This window comes from Grammomys surdaster, unplaced genomic scaffold, assembly GCF_004785775.1.
Source record: "Grammomys surdaster isolate TR1022 unplaced genomic scaffold, NIH_TR_1.0 171, whole genome shotgun sequence".
NCBI lineage: Eukaryota > Metazoa > Chordata > Mammalia > Rodentia > Muridae > Grammomys > Grammomys surdaster.
The window spans coordinates 2978407-2996431 of record NW_021604619.1 but is presented as its reverse complement, the minus strand read 5'-3'; the positions used below and the strand labels follow the sequence as shown (position 1 = coordinate 2996431).

At 37.1% G+C, this 18025-nt stretch overlaps 1 protein-coding gene across 1 annotated transcript in view; it reads left to right on the top strand.

Annotated features, from left to right (window-relative positions):
- Col19a1 (collagen type XIX alpha 1 chain) overlaps window positions 1-18025 on the top strand; it is a 298384-nt gene that overhangs the window by 152214 nt on the left and 128145 nt on the right. Inside the window, exon 14 of the mRNA XM_028767241.1 lies at window positions 4048-4101. Within this exon, the coding sequence (XP_028623074.1) occupies window positions 4048-4101 (54 nt within the window). The remainder of the gene's footprint in view (window positions 1-4047; window positions 4102-18025) is intronic.

Genomic DNA, 18025 nt, shown 5'->3' with positions numbered 1-18025 from the left:
AGAGAGAGAGAGAGAGAGAGAGAGAGAGAGAGAGAGAGAGAGAGATTGGGGGTAGGGAGGAGAAATGGTTACTCCTAAAACACTCATGGCATGTTTGCACCAGTTGCCCATCTTACCTGCCTGGCCATTATTGTAGCTCACAGTTTATTTCCTCGTATGACTGACGATTGCTCTTCTCCTCAAGTTGGGTACATAACATTTCCAGCATTACAAAAGCTAGCCAGTAGCCAGAAAGTTTCCAGGTCAGTCATTGTACCAACTTGATTTCTTCATGTTCTAAGACTCAAACAAAAAGTATCTTCAGCAATAGGGTCTTACCAGCAACTTCTGGAGGATAATCTAAATTAAACTGTCACATGCTTTCTCTCACTTGTAGAATGCAGTATAAAATGTTCTGGAGCAGAGAAGGTCACTCAGTGGCAGGGTATCACATGTAACTGCACGAATCTTGAGTTTGATAGCCAGCCAGTAAGTCAGAAGCAACATTTCTCAACATTTGGGCTAAGATTTGATATAAGATGTCACAAGTGATTTAATAAGAAGTTATTTGTTAAAGATTAAATAGAACTTACTAAGATTTCATTAATCTTAGTTATCTGGCTGTTTCACTCAGTAAAAGTGAAGTTGGAGCAAAGCTTCTGGCTCTGAGACACACTTCGGGGTTTATGCACGTAGGTATCTAGGTACCATTATCTTCCCAGTTAGACACAAAAAATAACCTCTCATATTTCAAATATGTTGAACTCATTCTGAACAAAATGTTCTATTTTGCATTATACAGACTTTAAAATATAATTTTCCTTACTTGTAGAGGGATTAGGTTTTTAATTTTGTTTCCAAGAATTAAGCACACTCCTTTGATGACAAAGTGTGCACGTGAATGCATGTATATGCATGCACGTGTGCATGTGCATATGCATGTGTGTGTTTTAGAAACTCGTGTTTAAAAACATTGAAGGAGTTGACAGCATTTGGATGAATACCAAAAGTGTTGCGCATTGGTTTGACTATTAGTTTTCCTAAGGGCAAAGATAAGGGTTTAGTCTAGAGCCAAGACTATGTCAGTCTTGCATAAAAGAGCATGTCTGTGTAATTACACTGTAATTAATATTGCTATACTTTAATTCTAACATTTAATTTACTTACAAACATTAGGAATTTGTCATCTTTGAGTTAGCCTAATTATCCAACTTTCTTTGCTAATATATCATTTTGTAAGTGGTTTATAAATTACAGGCAAATCTGATCAATTTCTCAGTCCCCAAGAGTTATTCCTAAGTTAGTAAAATACAGGCTCTCCACACCTTTGTACCATTACTTTTCCAAAATGAGATAAAATAATGAAAATAATAAACATATACTTTTATTCAATCAGTTATGATGAAGAACCCAAGTATTTGTTCATTAGGAACATATGCAGAAATTTTGTACTCATGCTCAAAACTCTGTTAAGACTTTTTATATTGAATTCTTGTATCTTTAGTCAAACATGAATGAAACTTTAAATGAAACAATGTGAATGAAGATATGAAATATATTTAGCAAATGTTTGTTAAAAGTAAATGCTAAAGTAAAGTCATATGTGTAGGCATGTTACCACTGGTTGAGATTTGGGCTACATGTTTCCAAACATAAACCAAGAGGCCTCGTAATCTGCAGAACTGAAATAATGGCTCACACGATTGTAGAGTAGCAAGGGGATATTATTCAAAGCAAGATTACAGTACAGGCCATTAAAAAATTGTGCTGTCAAGCACGGCAGCAGGCCACATGAGTGAAGGTATTCAAAGGCCCTGATTACTGAGTTGGGATTCAAGAATTTTGTGACTTGGTCACAAATGAGAATAGTACTGGCAATTCTCTGTTTTGATTGGCAGGCTTAGATTCTGTAAACATATGCATACCCAATTACTCATAGACATAGAAGGTAGACATAGAGGTAAAAGTGTACTCAGAAAACAGTTTATCTTACACCACATGAACCCCATTGTAGTTAAGGTTATATCACTTCCTATCCTTGTACTAAAGACATAACTATAATATGAATGAATAGAATCTCTCTGTACTTTATGGTCATTAAGGGAAAGAAAAAAATGTATTCTGCTGTCTAAAGTAGGATGTGCCTGTAGCTGAATTCAGGTGAGATATTCCATTGCCAGCATGTTGTTATATGTACTGTTCAGAGAAGGCTGGGTGTAAGTAGAACCTGTGGGTGAGAGCCTCAGGCTTCCAGATGCAAAGGAGAATGTACATAGTCCAAACCAAGTGGAGTTCCTGAGTGCCGAGCTATTAACCTGTGTTTGCCTGACTTACATTCCTTTTTTTAAAAAAAATTATCTGTGAAAAAATAGAAATGACTATATGAATAAAAAGTATTTATAGGTCATCACAAAAATATCCAGTGTTTAGTTAAAGAAGATCATATTGTAAAAAGGAATCCAGGATGGCTAGCAGTGTAGGTCAGTGGAAGAGTATACGCTTAGCATCCAAGAGGCTCTGAGTTCAATTTAGAAACAGCACCAAAGAATCCTAAACTGTTTTGCTTCTCTATAGAATGAGTTTAGATTTACTTATATTGCTTGTTTATGTCAAATACTTTTATGCATTTGATATATAATAATTTAATAAGTTAATCATAAGTATTAGAGAACCTAATGTCTTCATTCATTTTTTTTTTCGCTATAGTGGATTGATTCCCCAGCAACAGCTGGTTTTCTTAGCCAGTAACGCTCACATTCCCTGTTGAATAAGATAGATCCCACTCACAGGCAAGTCAGCAGAGAGACCAAAGCTAGGTTTTCTCAAGACTGGCTTGATGGTGACAAAATTATCAGGACACTTGTCAGGTAGGCAGGAAATGATTATCTGAAAGCAGTGAAATAGATTCAAATAAAAAAATCTAATCAGGCTTGGTAATTATATGTGAGGAATGAGTTTGAGAGAGAAGAGTGTCAGGTGTGAGTTTGATTTCTAGACTGAGCAACAAGACAGTGCTGTGAAGGCTGGCTGTGGTAGGGATTGCAGAAAAGGAGTTAGGGAGGATTCTGCATTGAGTACTTGATGAGCCAAATTTGAGCTGCCTGTTGATATCCAAGTGGGGGTGTCAAACAGGCAGTTGGCTGTTCAATGTGCATATATATAAACTAAGGCTAGTTTATATCTATAAGTCTAGATATCATCTGTGTAAAGGATCTGAAGCACACACGTGGAGGAGATCAGGTAAATAATGTAAACTATGAAGATGAGTGTAAAATTCCACCTACAGCCCATTTGAAGGTTCAAATGGGACAGAAGAAGCAATAGGAAAGACCTGGAAAAATCAGTAGTGATTGCTGAAGAGAAAAAGATAGCAATATAGTCTGAAGTTGATATAGTCTGAGTCTCAACCTGATAGGCTGAGAAGGAATTCTTGTAATAACAAATATATGTAACACCTAAGGGACTTGGCTTTCAAATCAATAACATCTAGGAATTCCTGGATAATTTTATAATCTAAATTTTAAGTGAAAAAATGGCTTTCTCTCATCACTTGATGAGAATAAGAAAAATTATTCAGTATTATATGATACTAAAAAGTACATGTCATAGACAGACATAGCTAAAGCCAATGACATAATCATGTGCTTTCTAAAAACGATACAAAGATACTCTCAACAAAATTGTAGCTTGTTTATAGAATTTAAGTATGTAAAAGGTACCTTTTCTGCTTGCAATTATGGTTACTATTCATGTGTGATACTTTAGCAATTATGGGATTTCAGTCATAAGAGGGCTGTTTTTTGTTTTGTTTTGTTTTGTTTTTCAATAATCTCTCTCACCTGCCTCAGAACTTCCTTCTACTCGTTTTCTAGAAACAGGTTCAAGGACAAACAAGACAACAAACAGCCACTTCTAATCATTAATATATTGCTATACTAACCTTCAGAGGGCTCAAATGACTTAACTTTGTTTTGTTTAGTCACTGAAATGAGGGTCAGTCATCACTACATTCTTTAATGGCAGATACACTTGAACTAGAGTGTTAACATGTGTTCCTTTCCCCCACAGGACTTCATAGGGATACAAGGCCCCCAAGGTCCACCTGGCAAAGAAGGTCAAAGGGTGAGTAAAGTTGAAGCAGCTGGCAGAGTTTGCCAACACATAAAATAATTATTTTTGAGCAATAAAAAATAAAATGAATAGATAGCAAACAGATGGGCATAAGGTACCAGCTACCAGAGACAGAAATAGAAGGTTGGGGATTTTGACAAAGTTTTAACATCAGAAAAGTCTACATGTTTTCAAAAATCAGCAGCATAAATGTATGGACCATTGTTTATATAAAGGCAATTTAGCCCAATTTGGTCTAGAACACTTTGGCCAGAGTTTCCTAAGTTAGTGAGCACTGTGGTGGAAGTCCAGCCTGGACACACATTCTCTTAAAACTGTGGATAGTAACTAGGCTCCCAAATTAACTAACTGACATTAGAGACTCTTTGAAACTTGCATTTCACTACTATTTGTTGATTTTAACCAAGATGAAACAGGCACTAAATGAATCTCAGCTTTTTGTGGAAATCCCACAATAACTATCTCTAGCCAGAGCTGAGTCTTTGTGTCTCCAATGAAAGGAAGCCCTGAAGGGTTCTGGCAACTGGTCTGCTTCTCTGGGACTCTTGACACGCCATCCTTGGGTCATTCTGTTACTATTTTCAGTTGATACTGGAGTACCATGTGTTTTTATACACTTTCTCATATGATTGTTCATGGAGGCCTTGTGCTACAGAAAGCAGGCATTACATTCTCAACTCTACAGCAATGTGGATGAAGTTCCTATAACAGGATTTTAAATGACTTGACTTGGCTACTGAAATAGAGGTCATGCTTTCTTTGGTTATCCAGGTGGATTATACATCATTTTCATTTGCTCATATCAATCTCACTTCTACCCTCTGTGAAGTAAATCCATGTACTTCAAACATATCAGTGTTATTTCAAATACTTGAGGACCAATTTGCAAAGGCTTGCCTTTGCAGGGCTAATAAAGAACTAACGCTCTTGATTTTTCTTTTCTTCATTTTATGGGTTCCTGAGCCCACTGTAGCATAGTAGTTTGTCCAAGGTGACATTAATTGACGTCCTACGGGTATCAAGAACAGGATTTAAAATATGCAGTCTTATTTGGGTACAGTTCAATACGGCAAGTAGGCAGGCCATCTACCATGGGCAGTAGACTCCCAATGCTGCCCAAGATCCTTCTTGTCAAGGAGGAAGCTTTGGGTTGTCACACACGTGTGCTCAACCAAACACTACCCTCTTTTGTTTTAATGAAATCTACCCAGCTGTGTCTTTCCTTGAGTATGGTTATCTTTTTATATCAAAGTGTGGGAACAATCCATGCTATTTTTCATCTTCTGGATCTTAGTCTCTAATATTTTATCATTTGGGCATTATTTGCTTGAGGTTTTTTTTGTCATTTTAATGTATATGAATCCTGTTGCCCAAACAGCTCCCATCTTTATACTAATGAAATCATTAATAAATTCTAAACAGAAAAGGAGTCAACGACCAAATACCAATAGCCTGTATTTTGTCATAGGCTTGAGACTTGCTAATCAAAGTATGTGCAAATATATGTGAACTCTACTCCCTCCTCACCCACATTTCTTAATTTGGCTTGTAAGATAATTATGAGAGACCTGTCAGACAGTTGCTGAAGTGAGAAAGTATTCAAATGAGAATTTCTTTTAAAAATACACTTCAAATTGAAATTGTACGTTATCAAAGCTTGAATTTCAGAAGATAGGTCAAAGGGTAAATGAAGCTGATGTGTTTTCATAATTGCAGAGGCAATTGTTTGAACTATATAACTCAATCACCATTTTGATGCAAATATATTCTGCTTATAAATGTATGTTGTCCAGAATATGCTTTTATTTTCTTTTCTGTAAAGTGTAACCACATCAGGCAGTGATATAACTGATTATACAGTCATTGTTGGGTATAATTTATCCTTGTTGCTATATCTCTCAAAAATGTCATGTATTTCAAAGAAAATAACCATATCAGATATAAGTCGCATTATCCATATTTAAAAATATTTTCTGAACGTGTTGAATGATGTCTCTCCTACCACACAAGCTACTTAAACAGGAGGTGAATTAATGTAAGGAATGCACACTTGTAGATTTGTGTTTATGTCCCTAAGTGTTATATTTCTCTTCTTCATGAGGGCCAGGTTTGAGTACAACCTCAAAACATATTAACTATATGGATGGATAAGATATAGACATGTCTGAATGCATGCATACACACACATACACACACACACATACATACATACATACATACAGACAGACAGACACATCACCCACATATACACACACATTGACATGCATATTGATACATACATACACACCTTCAGAAATAGACCAATAATTATTCCATTTCACTTTTTAAATTAGAATATTATAGAAAAATCCATGACTGTAAAAAATGTATTGATCCACTGTCAACAAGCATGTAAATTTTGATTGCAGGTGTTTGACTCTTGTTAAGATTGTTAAAAAGGAATATAAAACACATGGCAAGTCCCTAAGACTTAACTTCCAGGCACAATGTCTTTAGTGGAAGACATTTAATGGTAGATAAAGCTTTACCTTCTTATACTTCCTCCATGATTACACACATAACAATATCTCACAATTAAGATGAGTTTATAACACATCTCACATAAAGGCATACTTTAAAAAATACCAAACATTGCAGAAGCATGCAAGTATTGCTACAGTTATTTTTAACACAAAAAATTCTGGTTGAGAAAACACACACGTACATGGTACATACACACACACACACACACACACGTGATAAAAAAGATTTCTATCTATTCAGAGAGAACACTGCTTTTTTGGGGACTTAAACAGAACTTTGAATTTTTAATTAGTTGATTTTATTTGTCTCTGAAAGCTGTTAGACATTAGCTTACAAACTATTCATTTAATAAATTATAAAATTAATGTTCTTATATTAAAAGACTTATCTTAACTTCAAGAATAATCTATGGCAATGTGTATCTGAGATTTATGGGCATGTTTTCTTGACCTGATTTTCATCTTTGTCTTATGCCATTAAGTGTTTAATGTTACCTTTTTGAAATCTCGAAGGTAAAATATTTGACTGGAACTTTTAAGAGAAAATTTCTTTTTTCTTTGAGAGGGAGGTGTCAAGCCAGGATTTCTTTTTGTAGCCCTGACTGTCCTAGAATTTCCTCTGTAGACCGGGCTGGCCACAACTCACAGAGATCTGCCTGCCACTCCCTCCACAATGCTGGGATTAAAGATGTTTGCCACTGCCACCCAGTGAAATTTTTAATCTTATATACTTTATTAATCAGTGCAAGTTTTAGAATTTAGCTAATAATAAATATTTGTCTTATATTATGGATACAGTGTGTTTGACAGTGGTGAGGGAGGGCAACCTATGTGGAGGCCTGGAGAGTGTTCAGCTCATAATGAGAACAGAAGAGGAAGCAGGAAGTTACCCAGGACACCAAAAGGAGAGCGCTTTAACAGCTATGGAGAACTCAGTAGGAGCAAACTCATATCAGGGGCTACAAAGATATGGCAGTTGTTAATATGGGGTATTATTCACTTACATATCCCCTATTTTACACTTACAGAAATCCCTTACTTTGTTCCCAGGACCTCCAGGGTGGCTCACCAAAGTGTAGTTCCAGCTCAGGGGTTTGTTCTCTAGGGGCTCCTGAACACACATGGTACATATACAAGTTACATGAGTGTGTGCACAATCTCACACACACATGCACCTACACATAAACACCTACACAGATACACACAGGCACACACAGGCACACACACAGGAGCAACAAAATCATCAGAAAGACATTTGTTAAAAGAGGCCAGCAGAAGCAGTGTTGAGAAATAAATTTTAATTGATCAATGGGCAAGGCATTAGAAGAGAAAGTGAGAGAGAAGGAGGGGCTAGGAAATTAGACAGCTAATGGTGAGGGGCCAGAAGCAGCAACAGAAACTGAATGGAAGCTCAGAAAGGTGTCCTCGGAAGTGACAGTTCCGGAGGGCTGACTTTGATAAAGATCCCGATGAGAGAGTCTCTGTGGATCTCCTTATAATGGAATATTTCAAAGTTTCCAGAGAATAATTATTTAATGTAAGCTTCTACTTTTCTTATACATACATTGACTTCATGTCTGAACAATATCAGTTTAAATGTGAAAATAACATTTTTTTTTAATCAAAGGAATCATCTCCTTAAACAATAACAATGATGAAGGTTTATTAGTGAGGCAGCTAGTTACCCCACGAAAAACGCACTTTCCATGGATAGACAAAGACCTCATTCCTGTTCTCTCCTACTAGAATCTAATTTTAATACTGGACAGAAATACTCTTTTAAATTCGCTACACTCTTCTTCATATCCCCTTTAGCATAACCTCAGATTATCCTGTGTACCTGTGCCCCACCTCACACTTGGAAACCTTTGTCTTGATTGCTTCCCTTGACACTGTAGTGCATACAGATTTGACTTTCCCTCACAGTGCTAAACCCTACCTCTGTCTGGCCTCGGGATTCCTTGCATTCTACAGATAACTGGAGCTGCTCAGCCCCACCCATCAGGTGGTAGCCCATTGCACTTGTCCAGACTTGATGGGAGCAAAAGAACAAGATCGTATTTCCTCTATGATGGTGATGCTAGAGCCAACAAAATTATGGGAAGACAGGGAGAGCAGCATGCCTGCCTGCTTCTCATGCCACAGGCAAAACGCTGCTCAGTATGGAGGTTGTCACCTGGACTCTAAGTCCAAATTGATGGAATTGAAATTCCAGCTTTGCCACTAATGAGCTGTGTGGTCACAAATGAGTTCCTCTGCCTCTCTGTGCCTGTTACTTCATAGAAAATATAGATTATAATACTATCCACCAAGGGCTGCTCATAGGATGGATTAGGTGAGTGCCAGAGATCAGTATCATTTTTACCTCCGTTCTGCAGATGCAGGGATGTTGGTGAAAGACGAGGCAGGGCACCACACTTGACTAGAGACACTGAATAACTGATAGAGAGAAGCCATTCAAGAAAGTGACTTTCCACTGTTATGCCACCAAACCCATTTCCCTTCATGTTCGCTTGAATTCTTCCTTTCTCTGGATGTTGGTGTCCATGTTGTATGCCCCAGGATGAAGAGCAGCATTTATGTAGCTTGATAATAAAATGGGGTGTTTCAAACATCTTTACAAATATGAAATAGATGACTTTCTTCCCTTTGAAGGGGGGGACATGAAGACTAATGTCCTCATTGTGAGGGAGCTGAGGCCTTAGACTTTTTTTTTATGGGTAAATGGTACTTATGTATGAATTTACTAGGATTTTCATGGCTAACACTGTGCTTTCATTCCTTGACTGTATCTGATCTGGCTTTTATACCTTAACAAAGATAAAGTAAATAACACATACAATGTTCTGATAATTACTGGGTTTATTGATCCCTCTAGGACAAAGGCTATTAAAATCACTGCTTCCAGGAAACCAACAGATAGTGCAAAACTCATTCAAGCAAGCTTTTCTTCAAGCCCACTTGCTTAAGTTTACAAAGCTATACAGCAAGCTCAATGTAAATGAGCAAATCTTCACACATCCTCACTTTTTATTTTGCAGGATTCCATAGCAGTCTTTTGGCATTTAGCATCCCCCAAGTCTGCATTAAACAGAGCTGCTGCAGCAATGGGTTAGGATAGGAAGGCAGAAAAATGCTCATGTCTGTTAATATCAAGTAAATGTCGGCAACGGTAGAGTTGGATCTCAGCAGTAAACATCCTCTGGTTTTGCTTCTCTCTGTGTGCCTGGTGGGAACTCTAAATCCAACAAACAAGATGTAGGCAGACAATCTCTAGCTCAGTCTAATTGAAGTCAGGTGAAAGGAGACAGCGCAAGACGTGAACTGGACTTCGTGAATAAAGGCCATCCTGTAGATCAAGTTAAATGTCACAGCTAGTTAATGGCAATGTGTCTGAGGGCCATTGTGGTAAAATTCACTCTAATTAGTGGTGCCTGCCATGAATTTAAGGCAAGAAAGACAAAATGTTCCAGAAGGGCTGGCAGTGAGGAGGAAAAATTATTGTAGCCTATGGTGACAATCCAGTACTTATGTAGACGGCCGAGGCACAATGGGCCAAGTTTCTCACATCCATTTAAATAAAGGGACAAGTGACATGATTTGTAGTACAATAAAATGACTGTAAATTATCTCCATTTGGTGATTAGCAAAGAAAAACCATTTCATAGTTTCTGAATGGGATACTGCCTATGAATGACGTGGTTATGAGGATTCATGTAAGAGCTGTTCTATGTCATAGAAGAACCACATCATGAAATCTCCTTCAAACTGAAGGTATCCTGTCTCCAATGTCCAGAGATTCTGAAAACTTCATGAATTAGCCTGGAAGAAGGGTAGCGGTTCCAGAATATCGAATCACCAAGTGTAGAGGGAACATTAAAATTAGAGGGGAAAAAATGTTGGGGTCATTCCAGCCCATCAAATGAAACTGAAGCCATAGAAATTCAACAATGCTCTAAATGAGGCAACAGAACAAGTTATATATTTTTACATAAGGAAAAAGTACTATCTATTCTGTGGTCCTGTATTTACAATAAGAGAAAGAGGAGGAGGAGGAGGAGGAGGAGGAGGAGGAGGAGGAGGAGGAGGAGGAGAAGAAGAAGAAGAAGAAGAAGAAGAAGAAGAGGAAGAGGAAGAGGAAGAGGAAGAGGAAGAGGAAGAGGAAGAAGAAGAAGAAGAAGAAGAAGAAGAAGAAGAAGAAGAAGAAGAAGAAGAAGAAGAAGAAGAAGAAGAAGAAGAAGGAGCAGCAGCAGCACCACCACCACCACCACCACCACCACCTAGATTTGCATATCTTTAAAATGGAGACTATTGGAAATTTTACTAAAGCACTGACCGAAGACCTACTTTAAATTTCATTCTTAAGACCACACATCAAAAGGGACAATGGTGTCATTGATCCCTTCTGGTCTTTATGCAGAGAAAAGTGCACACCTTCTCCCCATGACCAGATTATCTTGTCAGCATTTCATAACCAGAATTGCCTGGTCAGTGGGAAGGAAAGATGGGTGGCTGTCAGAGTCAACCTGTTCCAACTGTGGGATTACTTTAACTCATAAATTCAGGCAAACTGCTTCAAACTCTAATGTAAATTGGTTTTATCACAACTTAGCTCTCGGGTATATTACAGAATTATGCTAGAGGCACCAGAGAATGTTCTTTGGTGACAAGTGTGTCCTGAAGCATCCTATAAATGTTACCTGCTTAGCCACAGATGCACTTAAGGGGAACTGGAAGAAGAAGAAACACTTTCTTTGAAGTGAGCTGTGCTAACTAACCTTTGGGCATCACTGCCTTTACTGCATCTAAGCCACACTGAACACCTCTGTTAGTTTTGCCAGGGGAAATGTCAAACAGAAGGTTTTTAGCTATTTGAGAGGCTGTGAATATGGGTCTGGATGGCTGCCAACTCCAAAAACGAATGCAGGAACTACAAAGAGAATTTTAAAAATGCAAAACATGAGGAACATGGGACATGTTTTATGGCCTAATGATTTAAAAGGCAGAAAGTTGCAGTTCAAACCCCTCAGCTTTATAAAACTCTAGCATCTTACATATCCTTCAGAAACAAGGGAATCCTGAAAGTGAGTTTAATGCTTTTATCACTTGCAACAGATCATGCTAAAATTCTCAAGAGAGAGCAGCAGTTGCAAAATAAATGTCCTAACGCAACGGTTGAAAGACAATTGGACATTTCTTTCCTGTGGGATGCATGGTGCTCCTTGGTCAGTTTTGAATTCTACAGAAAAAGCTAGTGACCTATCTTTTCTTGTTTTCCTTGAAAAGAGCTAACTTCTGAACTTTTCTCATTAGAAATAATGGATATCCACTTGATATTTTTAATCGGTTCAATGCAAACACACCCACAAATGTTGTACTTATGTGACTGTGTTCATTGTGGTAGTCTTTATAGTCACTACAGTGGGAGAGAGATTCTGCATAGCTTTCATTTGTGATTCCAGAGTCGAAACTACATGCTAGGCAGCTTCCACCGTGAGCACTAGCAAAGGTTGCTACTTATATTGCTTATATCAAAGATGCTAAGAATATATCTATGGGATTATGAAACCATGTCTAATGAATATCTATAGAAACATATAATGTTTGAATGAACATTAAAATATTAAGATATGTATTCCCATAAATGATAAGTATATGCTCAATTACAATGACACTTTAAGAAAAGCAATGCTTGGGGTGTAGAGTTGGCTCAGCCATTGAAGACTAGGGTCACAGCCAAAATGTCAAGACAAGTAACTGAAAAAAAAAATACGTGCAAATAAATAAGAGACCATTGATCAATATGATTGTATGCTTCTAATCATGTCTTCACACTTTCCCTTGGTATATTTTGTGAAGTGTTCCATAGAAAACATTTTTATACCTTAATTCATGTATTTGACCATGTTAATAGGTTTTTATCTTTAGCATATTTGAAAGTATTCTTATAAAATAAGTGAAACTGAAGTCTGTACACCAAAGATGGGAAAAAGCTAGTTAACAGAGAGAAAGAAGAAGACGGGGATGACACTTAAATTCCTGTTTTGTGTGACATGCCATGGAAGTTAGTTGGCCTGGGGTTCCTTAAAAGCAGAGATATGATCTATCCTTATTCAAGTCATTGACTAAAGAAATGTGTGTGCAACAGAATCACATAGAGAAAGCAAGAAATATAGAAAAACGTGATTTCAAGAACAGTCTAGGATCAGTCTGGTTCCACATGGATCACAAGGGCTCAAAGACCTTATCCCATATTGAGGTAAAGGGTTGTGCTTCCTCTCTTTGGGTTGAATAAGGACAATAATTTCCCAGTTATCTCCCAACAGGCAGCTCATCGAAACTAAAGAGACCTCTGGGGAAAGGTTCAGATAGAAGCAAGTAGTAAAGCCCAATTCTACCAATCAGGCCTGGCTCTGTACTAAGAGGGAATAAAACAGAGGTCACCGTCAGTGGAGCAGAACTGGATGGCCTCTGAACAGAAGCAGACACTATGGTAAATTTGATAATCACGGTTTCATAGTAAAGACAGAGGAAGAGGGACCCTACAAATATTTTTAGATAAGGTAGGTGACAGAGCATAATTATTACATAAGCAGGCTAAACAGCCAGATGCTACAAACATTCAAAGAGCCAATGAAAAGAGAGAGATACGATGCAACGGACTTAAGTACCAGTGGGTGTTCAGGGATGAAAATGTCTAAATTTATCATATAAAAAAATTTTAAATTATCTCTGAACTAACAAACAGAAGCTAATGAGAGTGCCTTTGACTAATATAAGAAACATTAAAGAAAAGCTTTTTTTTGGAGATGAATCCACTTAAAGTCTAAAGTTAAAGGGCTCAGGCATGAAGAGCACCAGCCCTTAAAGCTTAGCTTGAGCAGGGTTGGAGGGATACTTCCACAGATTAGAGCACTGACTGCTCTTCCAGAAAACTCGGTTTTGATTCCCAGCGTCCACAATGTAGTAAACAGCCATCTGTAACTCCAGTTCCAAGACGCAATGTCCTTCTTTGCCCTATTCAGGCATCAGGTATACATGTGTTACACATACATACACTCAAGCAAAAATACTCTATATGCATATAAAATAAATAAATATCCAAAAGAAAAATAATGTTTAAAAAGTAAAATTAAATTCATCTGATTTCTCAAGAAGGAAGAACATAATTTCAGGAAGTCTCCAGAGAGGGCAGAATAGTGCAGGACAGGCTTCAGAAAGAAAGGCATTAGGGACAGGGTCTTGAACTTGGGGTAACCCCTACGTCTAGGAGTAGATAAGGAGGTCTGAGTGGTATGAATAGACGCCACCAATCTTGAGAAAGTCAGGGAATTATGGACTATCATCTTCAGAAGCTGATATTTATCTTTTTCATTTTGCATGTGTGTGTTGTGTGTGTTGTGTGTGGGGCTGTGGGGGTGTGCGAATGCACGTGCATGCTGGAGGATGGGTAGAGGCTGGAGGTTGATACAAGAGCCATCCTTGTCTATTGAGGCAGGGTCTCTCATCAGACCAAAGCTCGCACATAAGGCTGATCATGCTAGCCAGCTGACTCTAGAGATCCTATCTGGGAAAATTAATAAAAGACTCCTTCCTTTCTCAAGTGACAGGAGCTGGGAAACCATCCTTGTAGTGTAAGCAAAGCTGTTGAAGTGTGGTGCTTAGGAACCCAGAAGCAAGCTGTGATATGTACAGAAGTTGAATATGTTTGTTTGGAACCTTTAATAACTATTGACTATAAGTGTATAGTTTCATCCTGTGATCACTGGACTCTCTCAGTAACAATCCTTCAAGGAGTAGCATTGAACTCATGGGGAGTTACAGCTTCTGTTGGCTTCCTCTGAGTCATAAACAGCAGGTCCACAAACTTGTAGCTTTTATTAAAATGAGGGATTAAGATTGCATGCCCTGATAAAAAATGTGATCATTTGTTTTTGCAGATATTTATGGTTTATATCTTATTTAGTTTATTTGCATATTTAAATTATTAGTCTATATTTCATTATATATCTTGTACTCATGTCAATGACGGAAAGTGTATTTTAATACTAACTTACGACAAGACAATTTTCATTAAATTTCTTTACATCTCATTAGTAGAAATAAGCTAAATGAGAACCTTGCGAAAAAGAAAAAAGTCTAAAGAAATCTAGACCAAAATAGTTAAGTCTGGTTTTCCCAGGCAGTATGATTAAATATACACTGAGTCTGTTAATTGAAGGAGAAGCATTAAATCACAGCATGCTGTCTGCAGTTGTGCACTGGGTAATGAGGCAGTAGATTCATAAAAATATTAACAACATGTATGCATAAAGCTTAAATATAAATGCAAAGCCAAAAAGATTTCTGGGAAAGCAAATACTGATTTTAAAAAGCCAATTAAAGCAAATGTGCACTATTTCAAACACAAACATTAGTATTTTCTTCGTAATTTTTTTATAAAGCTGCAACTACAAAAGAAACATACAATTTGCTGAGAAAATTGCAAACAAAGGCATCAAAGATGTTGCAGACAATGATGATAGACTACACTGTCGGAAAATACAATTAGGAGCTTTATTCTTGCACAGGACTTTGTTCTGATGGAGCAGCTGTGGGGATGAATAAACTTCTAGAGTTGTTCCCAAGTTTGGTTCCCAGCAACCAACCATATCATGTGGCTACAAGTACATGTGATTCAGTCTTTAGATGACCCAACATGCTCCCTAGCCTACACACACATATGTACACAGAGACATACACACGCATAAATAATAAAACACTTTTAAAATCTTTATGTTTTTAAAGTTTATTTTTATAAATGAAATGTAAACATCTAGAAATACAAACGTGCCTTCTTGTTTGCTATTTTCGATCTTAGTATCAATATTCCCATGTAAAGAAATAGTGTAATGTTACTCTCAGTGGCAGAAAACCAGTTATCAAATAGTGTGTAAATCATGGTGTTTTATATCAGTCAAACGTTATTACCAAATGTACTTAAAATGTGATCAATTACCTTAACTTTTACATTTCTCACCAAAAGATGTTTTGCATGTAAACATTCCAGATAGCAAAATTCATTTATTGGTGGGGGATAAATTTTATTGAAGTATACTATCACAATGAGGTAGATACCTAGAACTGGCTACTAATGAAAATCTGAAGATGAATTTTGAAAATGCAACATCACTTTTCTAATTTTACAAAAGTGTAACTTATGAAGATGACCATGAGCTTGTGAAAGTTAGTTTGAAATTTCTTTTTCCATCCCTTTCAAAATTGTTTCACATTAAAAAATGAGCTTGCTCTGTGATTTCTATCATTTCTAGACCCAGTTGAATGGACAGTGCTTCTTATAGGGTGTACCCACTATCCCAAGATCTCCACCACTGTTTTAGCATGATGAATATGTGATGGTACACATGAATTCATGGACTGAGTAACATTGGTTGAAGGAGATAACTTTTTTTGTTTAAAGTGTATACATATATATGTTATATTGGAAATAAGGATTTCACTCAAAATTAAAAAAAAATAAACTTCCTGGCATACATTAATTGCACATATTGTTGACCTTTATGTAGACATTTTCATTCAAGACTTTCATTCAAGATATTTTTCATTCATGTTCTTTGACTATATTCCCCTTCTTATATCACCCCTTTCCCAACTCTTCTCTTGCTATTCCATTCATTCCCCCAAAGGCCCCGCTCCTTCTTCTTCTATGATGTGTGTGCATGCATGTTCATGTGTGTGATTTTATATAAATTATATAAATTTATATAAAACCTAAGATCTACACATTTACAATGTGTTTGTCTCTCTGATTCTTCTGTGTCTCTTAATATGACCATCTCTGCTTCTGCCCATTTGTCTACAGATTATTTAATTTTATTCTGCTGTGTAGCTACATGAAACTCTGCTGTGTAAATGTACAACCTTCCTTGTATCCACTCATCTGTTTAAAGACATCTAGGCTGATTCTACAATTGCTATTGTAAATAGTGCTGTAATAAACATGGGTCAATTGTAGAAGTTATGTTCCCAGAAATGAGTCATATGATAAGCATGTTATTTAGCTTTTAGGAGACTGTCCAAACTGATTTTCATAGAAGCAGCACCAATTCATGTTCTTACCAGCCATGTATAGGGTTCCTTTTCTATAGACCCAGCATTTGCTGCTATTTGTTTTCTTTATGATAACCATTCTGAATGAGAGGAGATGATATCTCAATGTAGGTTTTGTGGTTTGCTGTCTGTATGCAGGTGAGGTCAAGTGAAATATAAGGCTAGAGCCTGTGATTGGACAATGGAAAAGGAAGGCGGGGCTAAGAGTTTTTGAGAGAGAGGACAGGGGACAGAGAAAGATGGAGGAAGGGGATGAACAGCATCTACATGGCTTGAAATAGCCACAAGTAGCTATGGCTATCATAGAAGAGCAATAGAATAATATAGGGCAATTTGTCCAATCTAGGTGGGCAGCTTGTATCAATATCAATTGAGTTTTGAGTTCATTGTGTAGTCACTTTGTGGATTGAGAATTTATTGTTATAAATCTGACTGATATAAACCTGTAGAGTTTTCTTTATATGGGCTTGGGGTTTACAGCAGGTTCTGGCAGACTAGTCACAGGGGACAGATGACTAGGAATGTGAGTGGTTCAGCAGCAAGCAAAGTGGGAGGGAAACTGGAGAGACCACCATTTGAGCATAGCCATGGGGGTGGGCAGATCACCGATGTTGATGCGTAGCTGGTGATAGTGTAGCTGGCGATAGTGTAGATTGATTTTTAATAATTACATGCAACAAGGTTTAATTTGCATTTCCTAATGGCTAAGAATGTTGATCATTTTTTTTTCCTGTTTCTTGCCTATGAATACATCATCTTTTGACAACTGGTCATTTCATTAGCTTGTTTATTGAGTTGCCTGGATTTTTTTCATAATTAGTTTTCTAGTTCTTTACATATTCTAGATATTAGTCCTCTGTCAGACATGAAATTAACAAGGATTTCCTCCAATTCAGGATGCTGTCTTTTCACTCGGTCAATTATTTCCTCCACTGGGCAGTGGTACTTTATTTTGTTGTTGTTGTTTTTCTTTTTCTTTTTCTTTTTCTAATGCCATCCAAATCCATTTGTCAACTCTTAGTTTTATTTCGTAAGCTATCAGAGTCCATTCCAGAAAAGTCTTGACCCCATATCTTCAAGTATTTTCCACATTTTGTCATCTAAAAATTTCAGAGTTTTTGGTGATACAGAAAGAATTCTGACTTTCAGACAGGTGAGAAATAAGGCCTTAGCTTTATTTTTCTACACATGGCTATGCTGAATTTCCAGCACCATTTGTTGAAGATTCTTTTTTTTTCTCCAATATATATATATATATATATATATATATATATATATATATA